General features: G+C 43.4%; 1 protein-coding gene across 3 annotated transcripts in view; it reads left to right on the top strand.

The window, feature by feature from the left end:
• Window positions 1-23,550, top strand: part of LOC147698104 (interleukin-5 receptor subunit alpha-like) — a 501,740-nt gene that overhangs the window by 308,286 nt on the left and 169,904 nt on the right. For all 3 annotated transcript variants that reach the window (XM_086934780.1, XM_086934782.1, XM_086934781.1), the window contains exon 6: window positions 2,320-2,495. In XM_086934780.1, coding sequence (XP_086790906.1) covers window positions 2,320-2,495 — 176 coding nt within the window. The remainder of the gene's footprint in view (window positions 1-2,319; window positions 2,496-23,550) is intronic.

The raw sequence follows: 23,550 nt of genomic DNA, 5'->3' as shown, positions 1-23,550 counted from the left end.
AGGGCTCGATTACAAGTCTGGCGGCCTTGCGACCGCCAGACTCGCAGTGGCACAGGAGTGCCGGTTCACCATTTTACCAATTACGATTTTGTAAGTCGTATCGGCGGTGGACCGCCTGCTGCGCCAGAAAACAGTTGTTTCCTGGCAGTGGCACCTGAGCTCCACAACGCATTATGCCGAGCATGGACTGGCTTAGTCCCGCTCAGCATATTTTATGTTCCTGGACCACCAACCTTTTCATGGAAGAGCCCCGCCATAAAAAGGCTGGTGGTGCAGGAACATAGAGGGTCCTACCTGGCCCCTATGTTCCCCCACCATGGGGATACATTCAGGGGGGCACAATATGTGCCCCCTGTCTGTATTCCCCAGTTCTAGCATGGCATGGACATCATCGTCCATGCAGTGCTGGAACTTTTTGGCTGCTCCCAATGCGGTGCCTGTTTTCAATGCACCACCATGGGAAAGGCCAAAGGACCACTAACCGTATTGTGAGTTGTACTTTTACAACTCTTAATATGGAAGGCGGTCCAGGCGATGAATTTGCGCAGCCGGTGTTGAGCCGATGTCATTGCACCAAACTCATAATCAGGAGCGTAGACAGTTTGTGCCATGGACAAGGACAGAGTCCAGTGAAAATAGCAACTACTGTTCATTATAAAACAATAAAGTAAAAAAAGGATATAATGAGGTAAGCATTTTTCCTGCTCTTGAAATCACAATCAGAAGTAGTGTTTTTAGAAAGGATCAACAGTGATCTCTGCCTCTTCAAAGTGCTTCAATGACCTTGTGTTGACCTTCCTGGATGCACTGCCTGTGGTTCCATTTAATCTTGGGGTGTGGTTCTGGTCGGGTTGAATAGGCAGTTTCAAAGCATGATTTCATCTCAGCCTCCACTTATTCCAGGTGAGTAGCTGTAACGTCCAATGGTTACATGTGGATGGTGTCCAAAAACTATTTTATTCTGGCTGTTTCTGTGAACTCTGGAGTCTTGCAACTTCTGGATGGTAGGGTCAGGAAATCCAAATTTCATATTCCCACAACATTATCAATTGTGTAGTGTCAGGAATATGTTCCTGTTAATATTAGTGTTAATATTAATATTAGTATCTAGCTTGTCTCACCTGCAAATACAAAAACTGACCTTCATGCATCTGAGTTGTCAGATTTGTCATCTGAGCTCAATAGATGACTCCCAGGTTGGCCTTCTTTTGCCCTTCTGCCTGATTTTAGGGTCACTGACAGTCTGTTCATTCAAGCAGAGACTCCTTTAGTCAGACACACTCCCTTTAATGCCTAATGTTCATGTACCAGCTGGCAGGTGGATGAGTGCTTTTCTCATATCCGTTGGCAGTTTATTTGTGGCTTCCCAGCAGAATTTCTCAAAGGAGTCCTTTTCCTCTCTCCTTTTTGCATGTGCAACCATAACCTCCTCTTTCCCCCACCTTTTGCAGATATGAAGAGTGCCTGCCAGGCTTAGCAAAGGTCAGCCTGACAGACACTCTTTATGTTCAGGCCAGGCAGTCAGGTGCTATACATGAGCCAAATACACTGGTGCTTGGTGGCCTGAGCTGAACTTTGCCTGGCTGAGGTTTCACAGCCCTGTGGGCCCAGTAGAGCACCTCAAGGTCCTCCCTCACATGATGAGAGACCACATCAAGGATAGATTGAGACCTAGGCACTTCAGTTTTAAACCCTGAAGTGCCCTTGGCCAAGTGTCAATAAGCAACATCTTGTCATAAAGTGTGGTGGGTTCAGCAACTCTTACTGACCCCAACCCACTCAGTAAGAGGTAAGGGTCTGATGTCTCCTCTCATTGGCTAAATGAAGGTCCGCCATTGAGAGAAGGTGGCAGTCTTAACACTCCAGGAACATCTGAGGCTTCTCTCCTGCTCTCGGAGGTCCCACTGCGGCCTGGTAAGTTTTAATTTTTTGTAAATGTTTGGTGCATGCTAGCTGTGTGTGTGTGCAAGTATAAATGTATGTGTATTAGTGACTGCATGCAGTGAATGTGTTCATCTTTTTAAAATAGGTATACATCTAAAAATGTCTTGGCATAAATCATTAAAGCAAAGGCACTGAGTCTAATATCACATTTATTACCATTATTGAAGGACAAAATGGGCATCGTGACCAAATCAAGACTATGCCTTTTGTGATTCATGGCTCTTCCAAACACACAGCAATGATTATAACTAGCCTATCACTCTCCGCCATCTGCATATGGTATATATGTTAAGATAACAGAATAATTAGGATAAGATAAGAATGCATCGGAGTGTCTTCTGGAGATTTTAATGTGTGCCAAACTTTCCTTCATAGATACAGGAAGAAGGAGTTTACATGTCAGCAATACATCATAAATAAAGAGAAGAGAAATATTGGCTGTCATATGAAGGATGTGTATTTCGACAACACACAAAGACGGTTAAATGTAACAGTGTGGTGCAACTGCTCGGCAATAAAAGTGAACCGTGTTTATCTTCCTGCTCTCATTGGTAAGATATATTACAGGCTTTGCTAATTACAGCAGTACATGGATGCAGCTAATTTGAATAATAGGTGAATTTCCAATAGCAAGTTTGTATTCCTTCCATTGTGAAATTATAATATAGCCTCTCAATGATACTACTGGTGCCATCATAAGGCTCCCTTTGCAATTGTTTCAATTTTTATAAGATCACCCTAAACAGCGTATGACGCCATGTCAATGGGCTATACTATTTCCAGTTTAGGCCTCTGCTTTTACAAATCATTGTTTTCAGGTGTTGTAGTAGGATTCGTTTATTGGAACTGAACTAGAATGCACCAACTTGCTGCAGATAAAAAGGTGTAATGATAACATGAAACCATTTGATAATCCTATATATGGCCCTGGTACGTTCCCATGGCTTTACAAGTATGTCGCTGTAGAAGAGTAAACAGCTCCAACAAATCTTGCAAAGGTCTAATCATCTTCATCATTAGCCACCTCTGCAGGTACATTTTAAGCAGTAGGAGCATGTGCAGTGCACAAGACACCTTTATAAAGGACCTCCCAAGTTGCTGTGTCTTGGGCCATGGTGCAATGGAGTGCTATTCTGTGTCATGTCTGTCAGAATAACTTGGAAACATTCAAACGCTTGGGCCCTTTCTATCTATAAGCAAGCGTAGGCATAGCTTGCGTAATTAATTGTACCATAATCACACAGACTAACAGCAAAATTATGTGTAATTACGCAAAGAACATAGCCCAGTATTTACAGCTATTTTCTTACAGCAAAATGCACTCTCACATCCAAAATCACAAAATCTCATGGTTTATAAACACAAAAGGGCCTATCATTATGCACAAAATCCTTTTTACGAATTGGAAAATTAATTTGTCTCGTGAAAGGACTTTTGGGATTGTTTCTGAATTGTAAATAAGAGGGACAATAAAAGGGGTTTCCCCCTCCCCATCTCATTTTGGAAAGGAATTTATTGATATTTTCCGACTGCAATTACTATCACAGATCGTTAATGACCTAATGACCCCCGAAATGGAGTGGTAAATAATTTGTAAAGGGGAAGGGGTCCCATTCAGAGTCCTTTCCCTTTGGGAATCATGTTGGCAACCCCAGAAGAAAGCACTTTTCTAAAACGGGTAACTGGTTTTTCTTATAACAGCACTTTTACCTTTAAGGAACACAGGTTGCTTAAAACAAGAGTTTTCAATTTTGAAATGCAGTCATGAGATGGTTGTGTCCTGTCATTTTCAGGTCACAATCCCTGGGATTACAGCTAGTCACAGAGGGTTGCAAATCGGCACCTTCTTAGTGAATATTATTAAGGCAGGTCAATCTGGGACCCCCTTTATTAAGCATTTTGTAAACTAACCTATCAGTTTAGAGTTTAGTATGTAAAATACTATTACATTTGCAAAACGTATGTGTTCACTTTGCAACCTCATTTTTATTGAATGCAATAATAATATAAACAGGACCCTAACTTTTATAAGGTGATGGATGCCAATTATATTCCCTTTGGTAAGTACCTGTTGAAATGATCACAAGGCTAAATTACACTAAATGTAAGCTGTTTAGATACCAGCAGGGTAAATTGTGAAGTTCCTCTTATGTCTGCTTGGCTATTGGCCAAGTTGTGAAGCCATCTGCTATTTAGCAATCCACCAATTTAGAGGCGGTTTCCTCTTTCTATGCATGCTACAGAATGCAGCACATATAAAAATAAGAAGTAATGGGGAAAAATAAAGATATTTATGCCACCTCCCCAGAAGAACATTATGTTAGGGCATGCCCATGCCAGGTGTATGAAATCGGCCTACCCTGGAAAACATCTTGTGCATCCATGTGATCAAGAGGGGTCTATTCTTGCTAGCCGAGCTGGTGTAAAGTCAGTGTAGAAATTAGAAAAGGATACCTTTATGTGCATGATTCATTAATACTAGCTTTTGTTATGCAACAATAAGTCCACTGGGGTACAGTGGTTTCTGTTCCCATGTCCCTGTTCCATGTGGTCAGGAAGCTGTCCTGTACATCAGTGCGTGAGATGCAGCATATCTTACACAGTTGGGAGACCCATTTAGAGTGTCTGCTGAGTTTATAATCAGAGTCACAGGGCGAAAGTCTTAAGGTTTGCTAGGAAAGCCAAGGCAGGTTGATCTGGGCAGCGTCCCACACCCTTAAGTATTGGAAGCGGTCTAGGGGGAGAGGGGTGTTGCCATGCGAATGCTGGTGCAGTGTTGCAAACTTGTGGGGAGGACAAAGATATCCTAGTTCCTTAGCCCCCCACTGTGTCAGGGTACATTGCACACATTTTTGTGTTTTGGGAGGTAACAGCGGGTTGCATGAAAGGGGAATTGCCAGTGAGCAAAGTGTGGGTTAGCACAGCCGGCGGCTATGTCTTTGCAAGACCGAACAGGCTATGGTTGTTTTTATTTCGTATGGATTTCTAGGAAGACCAGTTGTAGGCCTTAAGTGGGATGTTGTCTGCTTGAAGAGCTGAGTATAACATGTACTCCCTGCTATTAGCATGTAGTAGTGGTCACGTTTCAAACAGATCATGGATTTCCAGAATTCCTTCCACGATTTTGGGAGAGCGTGGCCCCTGCTACTAGTGATCCAGCGGCACACCAACAACAGATAATCCAAAATACTCATCTGGGCCCATAAACACACACACTTAGTTGAGTAAACCGCTGGAGTCAAAGTTTATATACATTTCTTCACAGTTTTCAAGATTAGTCCTTCACTATTTTTGACTAATCTTTCACTGATCAAAAAGTTATTTCCTCTGGTCTATGGGTCATTAGTTGAACTAGTTGATGGTGAAATGACATAAGTTAACTTATTCGTTACTTAATGTAAATAACCAAAGACCCAGGAAAGGTTTCAATCTTGTTCTAAATTTCAAAATGCATGTGAACCATCTCAAATACACAGTGCAGTCACCGTCATTCATAGGAGAGAAACTTCAATTAAACACATAGGGGCCCATTAGGATGGCGGGGGAATCGCCCCCGCCAGGCTGGCGGTAGCCACCGCCGGCCTGGCTGGGGCGATCCGCCTGCCATCCTTGGTGCAATGACTCCCCGCCATATTAAGATGGCTGGGTGGTCAGCGGCAGATGGAAAGACCGTCCGTAAGCTTTCCCGCGCCGGTCGCCTTGCGACTGGGGCGGAAAAGGGTCAATATAGTGGTGGTGTCTCTCACACACCGCAGCCATATTAGTATGGGCATTTGTCAATGCCTTTCCGTGGCGGCAATGCCGCCACGGAAAGGCATGTAGAGGCCCGCCCTTATGGCGGGCGGTCCCTAGTACCTTGAGGATGGCGGGCGGGAAAAGTCCGTCCGCCATCCTAATGGGGGCCATAGTTTGGATTCACGCAATGATCAATTCTCAGAAAGGGAGAGGACAGAGAGAAAAGAACATATGCAAGTAGCACAAAAGGATGCTGTGTAGACCAACCCCCTGACCAAAGGGCTGGTAATGATCCCCCGGGATAAATCAAGCGACAAAGGCTCCAGGACAGGAATCAGGACAGGATAAATTATCTCTCTAGAATACTGACGACTGCATTGCACCCCTCTCTGACTCTCTCTTCCTCCTCGTGATTCTTCTGCCATCTACTTTCTAATCCTAATAATTTAGGATATTAGGCTCTGCATTCGAATCTTCATCTGCATCTCTTGCTACTCCGACAACACCCACGGCTCACAGCATCGACGTCTCTAACTAACTAAAACTATCTCAATTATACCTTTTGTTCTGAAATGTACCACTGATTACCGTTTCAATATCGTAAAAATACTAAATCTGATTAGTCAGGCAAGTGGGGAAAGATCATCACACCATGCTTATATGTCAGGTTATTCTACCAGGCCATTGTTTCTAAACCCATCCCCTTAATTTTTATTCAAGCTTTATTTTCCCAACCGCATTCACATATCATCTGCAACAATTGTAACACGTCTACATTGCAAGCTCGTTCGTTTGAGTTTTTCACTGCCGGTTCTCAGGCTCAGGCACTCTGCGTCCTTGTCCTCTTCCCGACCTCTATGTCATCCTTTTGGGTTGACTTTCAGTGCCCATGCGTGGATGTCACATGGCTCAGCTCACTCCAGTCATACACGAGAAGCCCAAATACGCATTAGTGATGAAGTCAGAAAGACAGATGTTACTTTAAAAAATAAATGGTTTCACTGTATACCACACATCTCTACTCTATCCCAATTTATTTATTAATTCTTTCCCCTCGCTAGCATTAGTAAAATCACTCGATTTAGTTTCAAGCAAGCAGATGCAAAGCACGTGAGTCTCCAAGACTCCATATTAGTACCTTCTGCTCATGTGCAAGAATTTCCCTCCAAGCGACAGCTCGTCATACTGCGTAGATGCAGTTGACGCATGCGCAATAAAGATTTCCCGTTTAAAGCCATTTTAGTCATTTGTTCGAGTTATTGACGTTAGTAAACACATATGCAAGCTTCACTAACCCGCATGTTGGTGTGGTGCACATTAGTTTAACACAAAACAGTCAAAAAAAATGTATTAACTCTTTTTATCAAGAAATAAGGCATGTTACAGTTACAAGGCAATAGCATACAGGTTACCAGCTGAAGTCATTCCGACAATACATCCTCAATAATGACACTCAAGAACATAGGGCTGATAACATTTGTCGTACACAGTCAGTTCTTAGCGGCAATGTAGTCCCTGATCCTTGGTGGTACACAAATGTCCCCCCTGTAAGCATTCCATAGCCGTAACCCCCATACCTGCATCCATTTTATTTCTGGCACTCTCTTGATTCATAGATGGCTTTTTATGTTACCATGAAGCAGTCCATATCCTTTGCCCAATCAACAGTCTTCGGTTGGCTCTGAGCCCGCCACAATCATGCAATATTCCGTTTAGCAACCATGAAACCTAGAGCAACCCAAATTCTCACCTTTCTATTCAAAACTGTAGGGTCCCAAATATTCAACAATGCCAGTTTAATGTTACAATGAATCTGCCTCCCCAGTGCCTCCTCCATATTGTGAACCACCCTCTCCCAGTATTTCTGAATCACTGTACACTCCCAAAGAACGTGGAAAAAGGTACCCTCTTGCCCATATTGTCGCACACCGCCACTGTCTTGGGTTTAGCCCATATGGACCAACAAGGGCCCTGACAAATACATTCTGTGGAGAAGTTTTAGTTGGACCAGTCGGAGACGGGAGGAAATGGCCACCTCACAAGGAGGCCACCACTGCCCCCCACTCTTCATCCTTCAAGCTGGCCACATCATGGTCCTGTTTACCTCGCAAACGGGTTAGGGGATCTGTCATGTTGTGGATAAGCTTTTTATAAATAAGAGATATGGCTTTTTCAGGGAGATCACCATCTAGGATCCTGTCTTCAAGAGGGGAGGACTCAGGGAGGGCAGTGCCCCTGGGGAGAACAGCGAGTAGGGCATGCCTAATTTGAAGATATTGGAAATGCTCAGATTTATCAATTTCATAATCGTGCTGAAGTCGGGAAAAGGGAATTATGTCACCTGTTTTCCAGAGATTCCCCACCCTGGAGATACCGATGAGGTCCCATTTATCGAAACCCTTGGAGCGGAACAGCCGACCCAGCATGCCACAGTGCAAGAGTGGCGTGGCTTGTTTGAGCTTAGCCTCCCAGCCCAGGCTCTGGTTCGCATCTTTCCACACTTGTACGGCATGACTGGTCGGTCCGGACAGGACGGGCTTCAAATACCGTGTATAAAACGGGCCCTCCAAACCGCCCCGGGAAGGAGTCACCTGTCTATCCAAAAGGGCAGGTCATCTTGCCATCTATAGCCACATTGGTTGATTGCTACAAGCTGCGAGGCCCAATAATACCTCTTAGCGTCCAGGAGCCCAATGCCCCAATCAAACTACCCTAGTGTAAGTTTGTGTGTAGCAATGTGGGGGGCTTGCCCTCCCACAGCAAATCAGGAACAGCACAATCAATTTCCCTGAAATACGAAGCAGCAACTGGAAGTGGGGTATTCTGTAATGCATATAAAACTCGGGGAAGGGACATCATCTTAAATATGGCATCGGGTCCCAGGAGAGTCAACGGAAGCGACTTCCGGTGTTGGACATCAGATTTGAGACGTAGCAATGGCGTTCGAAGATTATTGTCATGGAATCTGGATAAGTCTTTGGAAACCCATATCCCCGGGTACTTAAAGCCCTCTGCAGCTTCAGCCAACTGATGACCCAGAGGAAGTGAAGGCCGCTGTCCATAGAGGACATAACGCACAGATTTGGACCAATTCATTGTGTATCCTGCGAACCTTCCAAATACATGAAAAATATCCAGGACCACATTGAGAGACGCTGCTGGGGAGGCCAAGTGAAGATAAATATCATCCCCATATACCGATCTGAGGTCCTCCCAGCATGGTGTCCCTTTGAGACCCCTAATTGTAGAATCCTGTTGGATCCATGCCGCCAAAGGCTCCATAGCCAAGGCAAAGAGGAGTGGCGACAAGGGGCACCCCTGTCTTGTACCACTACCAAGAGAAAAGACTGGGGATTTCCTATTATTGAAAAAACCACCTGCGCAAGTGGTTGATGGTACAAAAGTCGCACCCAGTTGATAAATTCAGGGCCAAAACCCAGTTTGTGAAACACAGCAAACATGCAAGTGCACTCAATGGTATCAAATGCTGAAGCAGCATCTAGGGATATCACAACAGCATCTTCCCTGATAGTATCCACCTTGCATAGTACACCGTGGACTGATCCGGGTGTACCAGGCGGGTGAGAACCTGGAGCAAACAAATGGCAAGGACCTTTGCAAGGATTTTGGCTTCACAATTGAGCAAAGAAATGGGCCTATAAGATGAGCACTGTTTAGCGGGCTTGCCCGCTTTATGAATGACTATGATATTGGCCAATCTCTTATCCTTGGGAAGGACGCCTTGTTTTTTACTCTCCCGGAACATATCTCTAAGAAAGGGAGCAGTCATGTTTGCCATAATTTTTTGTAACTCAATGGGGATCCCGTTGGGGCCGGATACTTTCCTCCCACGTAGATCGTGTATGGCTTTTTCAACCTCAGGTGCTGTGATGTCGAGATCAAGGTCGGAGCTCTCCTTCGTGGTGAGTACTGGCATCTTAATATCGCGTAGGAGAGAGGAAGCCTCCTCCTATGAGTATGTTGTATGGGAAGTATAGAGTGAGTGGTAGTACCAGCCGAATGCCTCTGCGATGTCTTGTGGTGCAGTGACCATGGATTGTGAGTCAATAGCAATTTCAACCACCACACGCTGCGCCCGCTCTCAACAATCCAACCAAGGTGATAGCTTGCCTGCCTTATCACCCACATCATAGATCCTGCTGAGGGTAGCCCTGTAGGGTGCCTTGGCCACATCTATGGCTGGGTCGGAGAACTCCTTGGTTTTAATGGGGAGCTTCTGACTCGTTTCCTCTGAGTACTGTATAGGGACAGCGGTTTCTAGATCTAGGATTTCGCTCTCCAAGCGCACCATATCTGCTGCTCTCTCCCTGCGCTGCCCAGCAACTTGGTCCAACACAACCCCCTGAATGACCGTCTTATAAGCTTCCCAGAGTACGACGGACGAGCGAACCAATCCCAAGTTTTCCTGTAAGTACAGATCCGACTCGCTCAAAACCTTATCTCTGATAGGGGGTCATGAGATAACAAGCAATAATCAGCACCACCCGGCCGATCGTGGGTTCGCCCACTTCCAAACTACACTGAACAGGTGAGTTGTCAGAGATACCCCTAGCCAAATGGTGTATGTCCTTAACAGTGTGAAGATGAAAAGTGAGTGTGAGCACATAGTCTATACGTAACATACTACAATAAGGCCCGGAAAACTAGCTGTATTGGAGCTCACCGGGGTGCAGACATCGCCAAACATCCATGATGCCCAATTTACATGGGAAACTATGGATTTACCTGTGGGAGAATGGCAGATCCTTCTGGGGCCAACAGTCCAGGGATTCAGAGACAATGGAGTTAAAATCGCCCCCTATCAGTAACCTCCCATCCGGCAAGCCGAGAAGGAGATCGCTGAGATCAATGAAGGCCTGCGTATGTAAGCCTGGCATACATAAATACATCTCAGTAAATGCATATACACTGAGAGGAGATTAAGTGTAGACCCCTCCCATATCCCGGAAATGGCAGCATATCTACCCAGAGGGTCAGTGCCGACCACATGGACAGTCAGGGGAAATGATTTTCTGATTAAGATGCCCCCCCAATAGAACCAAAACCAAACACAGAACGGGCCGCCAGCCGGAAGCCCCATTGTGATACTGTTTTACATCCATTCTCCAGCAGGTGGGTGTCCTGCAAGAGAACTATATCAGGGGAATGGCGCTTAAGGAATTGGAGAATCACATCCCTTTTAGTTTTGTCTCTCAGACCGTTTACGTTCCAAGAATGCAATTTGATCTTCTGTCTAGTCGCCTTGCCCATCACATGATTGTAGAGGTATGTAGTGACCCAGAGAGGAACATTCTGCAAAGCCCCTGGGGAGAAGCGTTGGCATAAGCCCTACTCTTTGCTCCAATGAGGCCATCAAAAATGTTGAACCTGTAGCTGCCTCTACCTTAGACAGATCAATTAAATCATGCCTGAAAAACAAAAAAACCCAACACAAACACAAATACAGTCCCACCCACCCTACTCACAAAGCCAAAAAACATTAATCAATACCCCCCTCCCTGACTCTCTGCTCGGTGGTATCAAAACCTCCCACCCCAGAATAGCAGAGTGCCTATCGTCCACCCTCCAAAAACATGTGGGTATATGGAACCTGATCGAGCACCCGTCCCTGAAAATTTCCCAATGGTAATCACATTCAAATAGTAGAGATACACTAGGAGCAGCAGCCAAAGCCAAAAAAAGTGCTGTGTCGCATATACAGAAATGTCAGGGGATCATGGAGAGTCTAGGAGAGTCAATGTCAACAAAGTCCCCACTGAAAGCCTGGTGCACTGCAATTGGTAAGACTGTTACCTGTAGGGAAGCTATCACTCCGACTCAGCCCGCAGGCATCACAGAATCCCTCCACCCATTAAAGGTAAGCTTTACAGACCAGTTATCCAATGCCACCAGTCGCCTCATTCTGTCCCCGGGATGAGGTGCCTCCACCAGAGTCCTGGGCGTAGCTGTCCCCTTTGGCACCCTGGGCGTGGTAGTTGTTCCGGCTAGATTTACGCCATCTGTCAGGCCAGTCCCAGGCCTCCTCAGGGGTAGTGATAAACTAAGCCCTCTCCTCTGATTCCACCCTCAGTTTGGCAGGGAATAGCATAGCATACTTCAGCTCCCTGTCACATAGTGCCTTCTTCATGTCCAAGAAGCTGCACTGCTGTTGCTGCACCCTGAGGGTGAAGTCCGGGAAGAAGGTGATAGTACTGTTTATGTATTCCATCGGTGGGACAGATCAGGCACTCTGCAAGATAACATCTCTGTCCCGGAAATTAGAGATTCTAGCAAGGAGAGGACGTGGGGGGCTCAGGGTTTCGGCCTGCCACTCGGCACTCAATGCACCTGTTCAACCGAAAAGAACTTAGAGAGACCCTTCAGTTTGAGGTAAGGAGTGATTAGCTCTTCCACAAACAGGTCCGTTGATGGCCCCTCTGCCCGTTCTAGCACCCCCAAATTTGGACGTTGTCACGTCTGGAGCGCCCCTCATAATCATCCAACTGGGCCTCCAATTTCACGTCTGCTTTTCATCCATCCTGCACTGTAGTGTAGAGGTATCCTCGACCAAAGAATTCGCTTTGATCTCCATGTCTTTCAATCGCGAGTTCATCACTCTCATATCTGCCCGGATAAGGGACACTTCTGAAGTCACAGTGTCTATGTGTGAATCCAAGGACGTCCGGACAGTCGTGATGGCCTCGAGGATATCGTGCAGCGCCAGCTCCTTCAGTTGTCCACTAGGATCTGACTTGTCTATCTTGGTGGATCCTTCTTTCGGGCTTGTTCCAGGACCCCCATCTCACGCATATTTTGTGAACTTGGCCTGGAGTGCTGCCTTGGAACTGCGGCTCCGCGCCTTGTCGCAAACGGCCCGGCTGCATGCTTTTCATGCCAGGAAGGACAAGGAGACCAGGGTAAGTTGGAGACTTGGCGACCTCAGCTGTTAGGCCACCGCTGCCAGGGCCCGGTTTTACAAGGCAGTCCAAAAGCGCAGCTGGTAGGTCCTCAGTAGCCGGACATGACTCTTTATGGGCCAGGGCACAAGCTGCCACCCTTGCCAGGCCGGTACAGAGGAATACGGAACCCCAGGGCAACGGGGTCCGCCACACGTCCATAGCATTACCCCACAAATTCCACTAGGTACCAAATGGCCGCCCGGCATCTTGTGCACCGCCCCCAGTCTTTAATAACACACAGTGCTTTGTCCCCAGCACAGGCTGTATCAATCTGGCCAGTAGCTGACAGTGTCTGAGGCAGCCCGTGGCTGACAAGTGCAGCTCCGCCGAGGGTCCAGGCGCCGCAAGCCTCAACAGCGTTGGGTCCTGGGTCAGCCTATTTCACAACAAGTACTCTCTTGGTTACCTAATCCGCCATTAGGAGGTTAGGCTATCTGGAACAGTCTGTAAATTGTAAAGAGGTGGTATGCCCTATGTGAACCTTTTAACACCAATCATGCGTGGGAAAGGAAGCACGTCCTTTTGTTATATGTTTTCCTCACACACCCTAGTGGCGTCATGGTATATTATAGGGACACCCTGACACCTAGAAGTCAGGTGGGCTCAAAAGTCTTTCAGGGAGCACTTACTGAGATAGTTTTTTGGCCAGGGGTATAAAGATTAAAAAATTATTGTCAGATCCCAGTTTCCCTTTATGCTTGGATCTGACAGAGATAGTAAAAACAAAGTGTCTAGGGTCAGTAGGGGTATTATGGTCCTAAGACCCTATTGCTAACATGTTTCTGTCCCTTGTTGCCCCATAAAGGGTGCTCAGACTTTCTTCGGGGCGTGGACCCCCTGGAAAAGGGGGGTAGCAAGAGAATTTCCCTATACTATTTCACGATAAGGGCAGATAGCTGCTTCTTATTAAAACGAGACAATTGTCATCATAAATCCCACCATCCTAGTCTGGGAGAGGATGAACTCCATGTGGGACCTCATTAAATGCTGGGGTAGCCCTGTAGTCAAACCGCCATCAAGGGTCCTGCCCCGTGTGTCAACCTGTTCAGAAGAGGCTCCCACTGGGATATTATTTTTATTCTTTCTGGGGTCAATTTTCTAACTCCTCTTTCTATTTTATGCCCTAAGTATCTGACTTCTTGTTGACAGAACTGAAATTTCTCAGGAGACACCATGTGTCCTCCTTCGGCAAAATGGTTCAGTAGTGCAATTGTGTCAGTGACACAATCTTCTCGTGATTTTGATGCCACTAGTAGGTCATGAATGTACTGAGCCAGGAATGACTCTCTTGGCATGACCAATGTTTCTAAACACTTTTCCAGGATTTAATTGAACATTGAGGGGCTTTCCGTATACCCTTCACGAACTCGGCACCATGCCAAGACATGATCTTCGAAATTAAACGCAAACAAATACTGTCAATCTGGGTGCAAAGGAATAGAAATAAAGGCTTTGCATAGATCAATTACTGTAAACCAGCCTGTATTCCAGGGTATCTGATAGCGGATCACTGCTGGATTTGGCACAACTAGGCAACAAGGCTTTTTGAGTCCCATTATTGGCGAATTGCAAGGACTACTCAATATTTCCTTTATAACGCTCTGTTTAATTATTCGGTCAATTTCTGGAGCAACCCCTGCTTTCACTTCTGGACTCATTTTATATGGTCGTTTGTTTGGATAAACAAGCAACAGCCCAATGTCTTTCCCTGTAAAATCCCACAAGTCTGGATTTACAGTTGTTTTTAACTCTTCTGGTAATTCATTTTCAGTCATTAAAAAATACATCTCATCTATCTCAGTGCCTTGCTTAGCTAACATCATCTTGTATACTACGTCTTCATCAGGGGTTTGGAAAGCAACACCATCTGGTGTGCAGTAGATCGTGCAATTCATTTTGCACAATAGGTCTTGTCCTAACAGATTTACTTGCCTTGAATCACATACTACAAACCGATGCATGTCTTTGAAATTCCCAATATGTACTTCCAATGGTTTTGTCATTGGGGATCTAGGGCCCGATGTAGGCAATCCCAGATTACTGATTCCTAAATACCGAATCATACCGATTCGGTATTTAAGAACAGGCAAATGGGATGTAGGTAATTTTTCTTAAATAATTAATGAATGGCTATGTTTCGGTAATTACCGAATCAGTATTTACCGATTCGGTAATTGCCATTCATTCCTATGGTCCATAGGAATGAATGTCAATTATCGAATTGGTAAATACTGATTTGGTAAATGGGGGAAACATTGAAAGGTGGCAGAGTGTCACTTTGACACCCTGTTGCACCCCTCAAATGTGTATGGGTGCACATGTTGCAGACATACATGCCCTAAGGGCATGTACATCTGCAACATGGCACTGTTGGAAAAGCAAAAAAAAAGCTTTTTCTAAGGTTTTCATTATTTACCAACAACTTCTAGTTGGTGGTAAATAACAAATTCTAAGATGGGAAAAGCACTCATTTGAGTGTTCCCTACATTTCAGATTCGGTAATTTACTGATTCGGTATTTTTAAGAATCGGTAATTTACCGAATTCTTAAATACCGATTTGGTAAATTACCAAATCTGAAATGAAGCCATCTACATATGAAAAGCCTAATTCCGGTCGGTAACGGCTGAAATTCAGTAATTTCGGCCGTTACCGACCGGAATTACGCTTCCTACATCTGGCCCTTAATCTGCTGATTCAACACACCTACAACTTGGATTGAGTCTCCTGAGAGGGGTAGGTTTGGGATGTATGCTGTTCTCACAGTAGACCTGGTAGCACCCGTATCCAATAGAAAAGTGGTCACTACCTTCCACTTTCCCATCAATAAATAGACCTGACTGATTTACCGGCAAGGATGCGCCAAGCACGCACTCCTCTTCCCCATCAGGCACCGTCATTGCGCACAACCCATTTCACCATCATAATTTTGCAAAAAATATTATGTGACCACAGAATTTTCTGACCACTTTCTCCCTGAAATCCGGCGTTCAAACTGTGCCTTTGAGGGTTCACAAATGTTGGCATAGGAGCTTGTGGCACCTGATACTGTGGAGTAACTACTTGCTGTGGCTGATTCACAACCACTTCATTCTGCATCTGTGGATTTAGGTTTTGATTTGGCCCATTATTAATTTGAATGCTCTTACACTTGTTCTTCCAATGTCCAAGCTTTCTACATGCATGACAAGGAAACTTCTTCTTCGCTTCCTCTCTATTGCTTGATTTCTTACTCTACCATAATTCGCCACTTGATCATTCTGATTCTGCCTTTTCACATGATTATCAGTCTGGGTAATCTACTCTCCTGCTGTTCTGACAATTACACTTGTGCAAACATCATTTTCTCCTTTAATTGTTTATGCCTTGCCTCACTATTGTCCCTGCAATACTTGGCATATTTAAAAATGTCATCAATCGGCTTACTCTGCCAACACAACATGGGTTGTTGAATCATTTGACTAATCTCCGGTTTTAAACCATACACAAACCGATACACAAAATGTCCCATATCCTTATCACCAATGTTCTCAAAACCGTTGTACTGCTTAAACACTTGTAACAACCGCTCATAATATGCAGGCACAGATTCATTTTACTCATGAGTTGTCCTTTCTATCTTTACCCATTCTGTTTCTTTTGGAGGGATTTTCCCTTTCCGAAAAGTAATTACTTTGTGATATTTCTTCATCACCTCCTCTAAGGGTGCTCTGGTTTTTGAGTCTCCAGCATACTCCTCATTTGACCAAGCAACAGCAATCTTACACTCTGTCCATAAGTCAGCTGGTACTACAATATCGAATAAACCATTCAGATCCTTCACAAAACTTTCGAAACTTTCACAAATTTTTCGACCTGTTTATACCATTCAACTGGTTTCTCTCTTAACCTAGAGACATTGTTTGTAAATGACAATATCTCCTGTCTGCTCCATGGAACATGAAGATAACCACCACCAGGAACTTCTCTCATGGGACACAGCCTCTCTGCTTTTAATCACTTGCAGAATATCAAGGAGCAAAATATCGACCTGCCAAAATATTGAGGAAAAAATATAGAATGCCAGAATATCTAATTCCTATCTACAAACAGGTAAGTACAAAAATATCGAATTCAAAATATCATTGTAAATAATATACTGGCACATGCATCAACAATGCCATTCGCGATTCCTTATCAGCGAAAAAAAAGGATTCGCTAATAAGGAATAGCAAAAGGCTATGCATGTAAAAATCGCAAAAAAAAATTGCGATTTCTAAACATTCCTTATTTGCGACTCGCAAATGGTGAGTCGTAATTAAGGAATACCTCACCATTCATTCCTATGGGCCTAGAAGCCCATAGGAATGAATGGGAAGACATTCTCAATTTGCGATTCTCAATTAGAGATTCGCAAATTGAGAATGCAATTTCAAGGGTGCCAGGGTGTCAAAAGGACACCCTGCTGCACCCCTGAAATCTGCATATGAGTACATCTTGCACACACACATGCCCCAAGGGCATGTGTGTGTGTAAAATGTAACTTTGAAAAATGCACTTTAGCACATTTTTTCAAAGTTTTTGCCACTTTCCATGAAGTTCAACTTCATGGTAATTTGCTCCCCCTATTAGCGATATCGCTAGTTTTTTAACTTTAATGCATTGCGTTTAAGGAATCTCAATTTGCGATCCCTTAAATGCAATGGAAATTTAAGTAACTGCAATTTAGAGTTTACTTAAATTGCGATTTTTGCATTTGGGATGATGCATCCCAAATGCAAAAATACCGGTCGCAAAGGGGCAGATTCTGAGAATCTGCCAGTTTGCAACCGGTTTTTGCTTTGATGCATGTGGGCCATAGTTTGTTAAAATATCACATTTTTTAAATGTCTTAAAAGTAATGCAAAATTAATAAAATAATAAATATATTTAACTAAAACATTCTTACAAACACTTAAATAACCTTAAAATGAATCAATACATATTGTAAGTTAAAAAGAAAATAAACATGCATGTTTATTTTTTAATACATATATATATTAACTTAATATTAATACAAAATATTCAATATTTTTAGCGTAGGATAACGAGAGGGTAACATTTACTATTAACACTCCAGTGAGTGCAACAGTAGGGAAAGTGTTGGATAGCGTAGGGGTATAAATTACTATTCCCAATCCAAGTGAGTGCAACAGTAGGGAAAGGCGTTGGATAGCGGAAGGGTAAAAATTACTACTCCCACTCCAGGTAGTGCAACAGTAGGGAAAGCAGTTGGATAGCGGAGGGTAAAAATTACTATTTCCACTCCAGTGAGTGCAACAGTAGGAAAAGCGTTGGATAGCGTAGGGATGAAAATTACTATTCCCACTCCAGTGAGTGCAACAGTAGGGAAAGCTTTGGATAGGGTAGGGGTAAAAATTACTATTCCCACTCCAGAGAGTGCAACAGTAGGGAAAGCGTTGGATAGCGTAGGGGTAAAAAATACTATTCCCACTCCAGTGAGTGCAACAGTAGCAAAAGCATTGGCTAGCATAGGGAAAAATTACTATTCCCACTCTAGAGAGTGCAACAGTAGGACAAGTGTTGGATAGCGTAGGGGTAAAAATTACTATATCCACTCCAGTGAGTACAATAGTAGGGAAAGTAATGATTTCATATTTAAATAAAAATAAATTAATTATCAATACCAATAAAAAAGTAATTACCAATTACAAAATATGTATTAATTAATTAATTGTAAATACCAATGACTGTTATTTATTAAAAATGTATTACCTATTAATAAATAATTAACAACCAATTAATTTTCAATACCAAATATTTATAAGTAATAAACATTTTTTACCAATTAATAAAACTCGGTTACGTTTTGTATATTCTATCCAATTCACCAACCACACACAAGTATGATTTCCTCTTTCCATCATCATAAAGGAAGCAGCCGTTTTCGGCGGCGGAATAGGAATTCCCTCTCTAGTCAACACATGTTTATCTTTCTTAAAGAAATAATTAATATTTTTTTATTAACAACATTTCTCTCTTTCCTCCATTCATTCTGGATGCATGATATATAAAAGAATACTCAGCAAACCCTTGTAGTCTTCTGTCAGTGCGACTCACACCTACAGTCAAATTAAAACCTAACATACAGTTTTCTTCTTAACCAATGCTAACAAATCTTCTATCTAATGTCCAATTAAAACTTAGACTTGCACTGATTATTTAACCAATACTAGTGCGGCTTCTATCTAATAACCAACCAGACTCAGGCTCACGCTTGTGGTCTGACCAATGCCACAGCAGCCTTTTGTGACGTCAGTTTTTACTCCTTACTACTGATCCCTCCTTTACAATCTGCTTCTGTCTCATGCCCATCGTTTCAACCAATTCCAGCGCGGCTCCCGGTGATGTCAGTACAACTTCAGCAATTGACCCTCCCTTCACAAGGTAACACAAAGATTTATGTCTTTACTTTTTCTTAAAATAAAATTTGTTAGTAACATCATAAAAAACATTTGCTATTCTGCCTGTTCCACTAAAACAAAGGATAGACCTTTGATTTATTCTGGAGTCTTAGAATTGCTCCTTCTTTTACTGTGAGTAAAAACCTCTGTTTACCCTTCATTCAAGCTCGAGAGAACCTGTTACTGCTTTAGTGTTACCCTTACTAGGTGATAAAAGACCGAAGTTTCACCAGCTAACCTACCGCTATCACTCACACTCAAATTTTATATGAAATAGTCCCTAATTTAACACTGCCAGCCCTGGGTTGCTTCTCAGTGCTATTCCAACTGACGAGTAACCTCTCTGCAATGTGGCTTCTGTCACCACCAGCTATTCATTCCCCGGGATTTTTCTGGACAACATAAAACAAATTTGAACTCTTTTTGTCAAACATAAATCAATATTCAATAATCAAAATCAACATTTATCACCAAACTAGTCTATAATAACCATAGCTCTGCTACCAGAAAAGTGATCTAGCAGTGCACCAACAACAGATTATCCAATACCACATACTCACCTGGACCCATAAACACACACACTTAGTTGAGTAAACCACTAGAGTCAAACTTTCTATACATTTCTTCATAATTTTCAAGATTAGTCCTTCACTATTACTGACTAATCTTTCACTGATAAAAAAGTTATTTTCTCTGGTCGATGGACCATTAGTTGAACTAGTTGATGGTGAAATGACAAACGTATTATTTACGCAGTATGTTACATTGCGTCTTGACAACGCAAGTTGTTACATCGACTTACGCTGTAGGGTGCTGGACTTAGGGATAGGGTGAATTACTATTCCTACTCCAGTCTACGTACAGTAGGGAAGGTGTTGGAATAGTAATTTACACTATTCCTTAGTCTAGAGCGCCCTCCAGTGCAAGTCGATGTAATGACTTGCAAAGTCAAAACTGCGATGTAACATACCGCATTGTAATTGATGCGCAGTAAAGGATGTTTCCCGTAAATAACCACATACTCCGGAAAGGTTTAAATCTTTATCTAAATTTCAAAATGCATGTGAACCATCTCAAATACACAGTGCAGTCACCGTCATTCATAGGAGAGTAAATTCAATTAAACACATACTTTGGATTCATGCAATGATCAATGCTCAGAAAGAGAGACGACCGAGAGAAAAGAACATCTGCAAGTAGCACAAAATTATAGTTATCAAGGATGATGTGAAGACCAACCCCCTGGCCAAAGGGCTGGTAAGGGTTCCCCGGGATAGATCAGGCAACAAAGGCTTCTGGACAGAAATCAGGACATGATAGATGACCTCTCTAGAATACCGATAACTGTGTCGCACCCCTCTCTGACACTCTCTTCCTCCTCGAGATTCTTTTGCGATCTTCTTTCTAATCCTAATAATTTAGGATATTAGGCTCTGCATTCGATTCTTCAACCGCATCTCTCGCTACTCCGACAACACCCACGGCTCACAGCATCTCAGCATCGAAGTCTCTCTAACTAACTAAAACTATCACAATTATACCTTTCGTTCTGAAATGTACCACCCATTAATGTTTCAATATCATAAAAATACTAAATCTGATTGGTCCGCCAGGAGGGGAAGATCATCACACTATGGTTATATGTCACTTTATTCTATCAGGCCATTGTTCATAAACCCATTCCCTTCATTTTTATTCAAGCTTTATTTTCCCACCCGATTCACATTTCATCTGCAACAATTATAAAAAGTCAACATGTGTAGCTTGTTCATTTAAGTTTTCACTGCTGGTTCTCAGGCTCAGGCACTGTGCATCCTTGTCCTCTTCCCGACTCTTATGTCATCCTTCCGGGTTGACTTTCAGTGCCCATGCGCAAATGTCACATGGCTCTGCTTACTCCAGTCATACACGAGAGACCCAAATGCGCACTAGTAATAAAAGTCAGAAAGACAGATGTTACTTTAAAAAATAAATGGTTTCACTGTATACCACCCATCTCTACTCTATACCAATTTATTTATTCATTCTTTCCCCGCTTTAGCATTAGTAAAATTACTCAATTTATTTTCAAGCAAGCAGATGCAAAGCACGTGAGTCTCCAAGACTCCATATTAGTACCTTCTGCTCATGCACAAAAATGTGCCCTCCAAGCGACAGCTCGTTATACTGCGTAGATCCAGTTGACGCATGCGCAATAAAGATTTCCAGTTTAAAGCCATTCTAGTTATTTGTTCGAGTTATTGACGTTAGTAAACACATATGCAAGCTTCACTAACCCCCGTATTGGTGTGGTGCACGTTAGTTTTACACAAAACAGTTTTTAATACTGATTAGTGAGTTAAAGCAGCAGATTGCCTTCGAGCAAGTCTTTTTTCTACGAGTCCTTGCTCCATCACTAGTATAATCTTTCCCAAAGTCGAGGATAAGATTGTGCTCTAGGATGAAATTAATAGTGTGTCAGAATCCAGCTGTATCTACATTTGGTGCATAGGTATTAAGGAATATAAGTTTCTGGTCCTCAAGTATACCCTCCAATAGTGTATATTCCCTTCCTGGTCTTTGTGGGCTCGAGAGAGCACAAAATGTATTCTTTTATATATTAAGATACAGACACCTTTTGAGTAAGTAATGTATGAAGAGTAAAATCTGTGAAATTCTAATTTGGCTGCAAATGTGTGTGTCTTCCCAGGTGACATGTGCATTACCTGGAGATAAGCCATAGCGGTTCATATAGGACAATACCATTCTATCTTTACGTGGATTATTGATGCCCCTAATGTTCCAGAACAATAGTGTCATTTTTATAAAGGTTGTGTCAGTCATGTCGTGATAGTAAGAAGGGTAAAAATCGCCCAGTGAGTGGAGTAGGGCCATGCGTGTTTCGTGTACATTGTTAAACTGACTGTGACTTTCGGACCTAAACATTAGAACATACTAAAAGCCCTTCTTATCCTCTCCATCCCTCACTGAATACCCCAACTTTCAGTATTAATTTCCCCAGCTATACCCCCTGACAACAAAGAGGTGATACACACCATGGGTCAAAGCAACACTCCACTAAACCATTTCCACCATACTGACAAGTGTCATTATATAGTACCACAAAAACAGGAATCTTTGAGAGCCTGAATGGCCAACTTACGAACACTGCTCAGTGCAGATTGAGGGTGTTCCTGAAAGGTAATATGTTATGAGTGCCCTCCGTCCCATCACTGGGGCTTTGCATTAAGATCAGCTAGTATTCAAAATGTTGTCTCATTCGAGATCGTATTTGGTTGCCGCATCAACACTGCCTCTAACGTTTTTATGTTTGAAGTGTGTTGTGCAAAAAGTAGTGCCATCTGCAGGGTTAGTGAAGACATGAGTTTTGTCGTCTACGGCGAACTTTAAAGCACCAGGTGAAGCATGATGTATTTTATCCCCTTGGTGCATAATAGTTTTTTCACGTCTGTGAACTTTCTACAGGCCTTCTGTAGTGATTGGGTGAAGTCTGGAAAGATAGCTATGGTGGAAACCCTGGTAGACAACAAGACCTTTCTCACGTGGTAGGTGAAGAGGCGTGTAGCAGTCGCGAACATTGAGCAGACAAGCTATCAGGGCTGAGGTGGGGTTCCTGGAGGTGGACACTGCCCAGGAGACCTATGGGCACTTTCAACCAAAAAGGATGAGGAAAACTCTGCTGCACCATAGAGCCCGACAAGCAGCAGTTCCACTAATTTGTCTGGGCGAGATTCTGCTATTCTGGAAATCTGGATGTTGTTAAGACGCAACCAGTCTTATAAGTACTCATTTTTTGCTTGAACTTGGAACAGCAGTTTCTCCATTTTCTTCAGCTAATCTGCATTGGCGCCAGTGTCATCCTTCAGATCCAAGATGTGCCTCTCCGCACCGTCCAGCTTCGCATGTTGTCTGTCCCGTCATTCAAGTCTGGAGGCTAGGGAGTCGATTTTGTGTCTGTTTGACTGCAGCCCGCCACACAGCTCCTGCAAAAGGATCTTGCATACTCCTTGGGTAGAACCTTTAGGGGTTTCATCTTCATTATTTAACCTCAGTGTGGTTTTGCTAGTTGACTTGTTTCTGTTCCCTTTCCCAATGATGGTGGTGAATAGCACAGTCACATGGAGGGGCCAGGGGCTAGGCTTATAGTTTGATCCACAGTGGACACTCGTTAATCTTGCAGGGAATTAGTATTCCGACTCGCAGTCCTCAATGTTTGCTCATCAGTCTGGGAGCGGGCGAAGTCTGGGGTGGAAGTTGCCAGTATGAATCACATTATGAGCTGGGGCAGAGGGCCCATACTGTGACTGAATGTGCAGAGAGAGGCACAAAGTATATAGCGTAACTAGTACTCACGGCATTCTGGTGGTGTGTCAGTCAGAGCGGCTGAGTCTGCTCGGGCCAGTCAGAATAGTAAGCTGCAGTCCGCCTCTATTGGTCCCACGTCTCAGTCCCCGATGCTCAAAGTCCAGC

Source organism: Lissotriton vulgaris, chromosome 8 (assembly GCF_964263255.1).
Source record: "Lissotriton vulgaris chromosome 8, aLisVul1.2, whole genome shotgun sequence".
Classification (NCBI taxonomy): domain Eukaryota; kingdom Metazoa; phylum Chordata; class Amphibia; order Caudata; family Salamandridae; genus Lissotriton; species Lissotriton vulgaris.
This window is presented reverse-complemented; position numbering and strand designations above follow the sequence as displayed.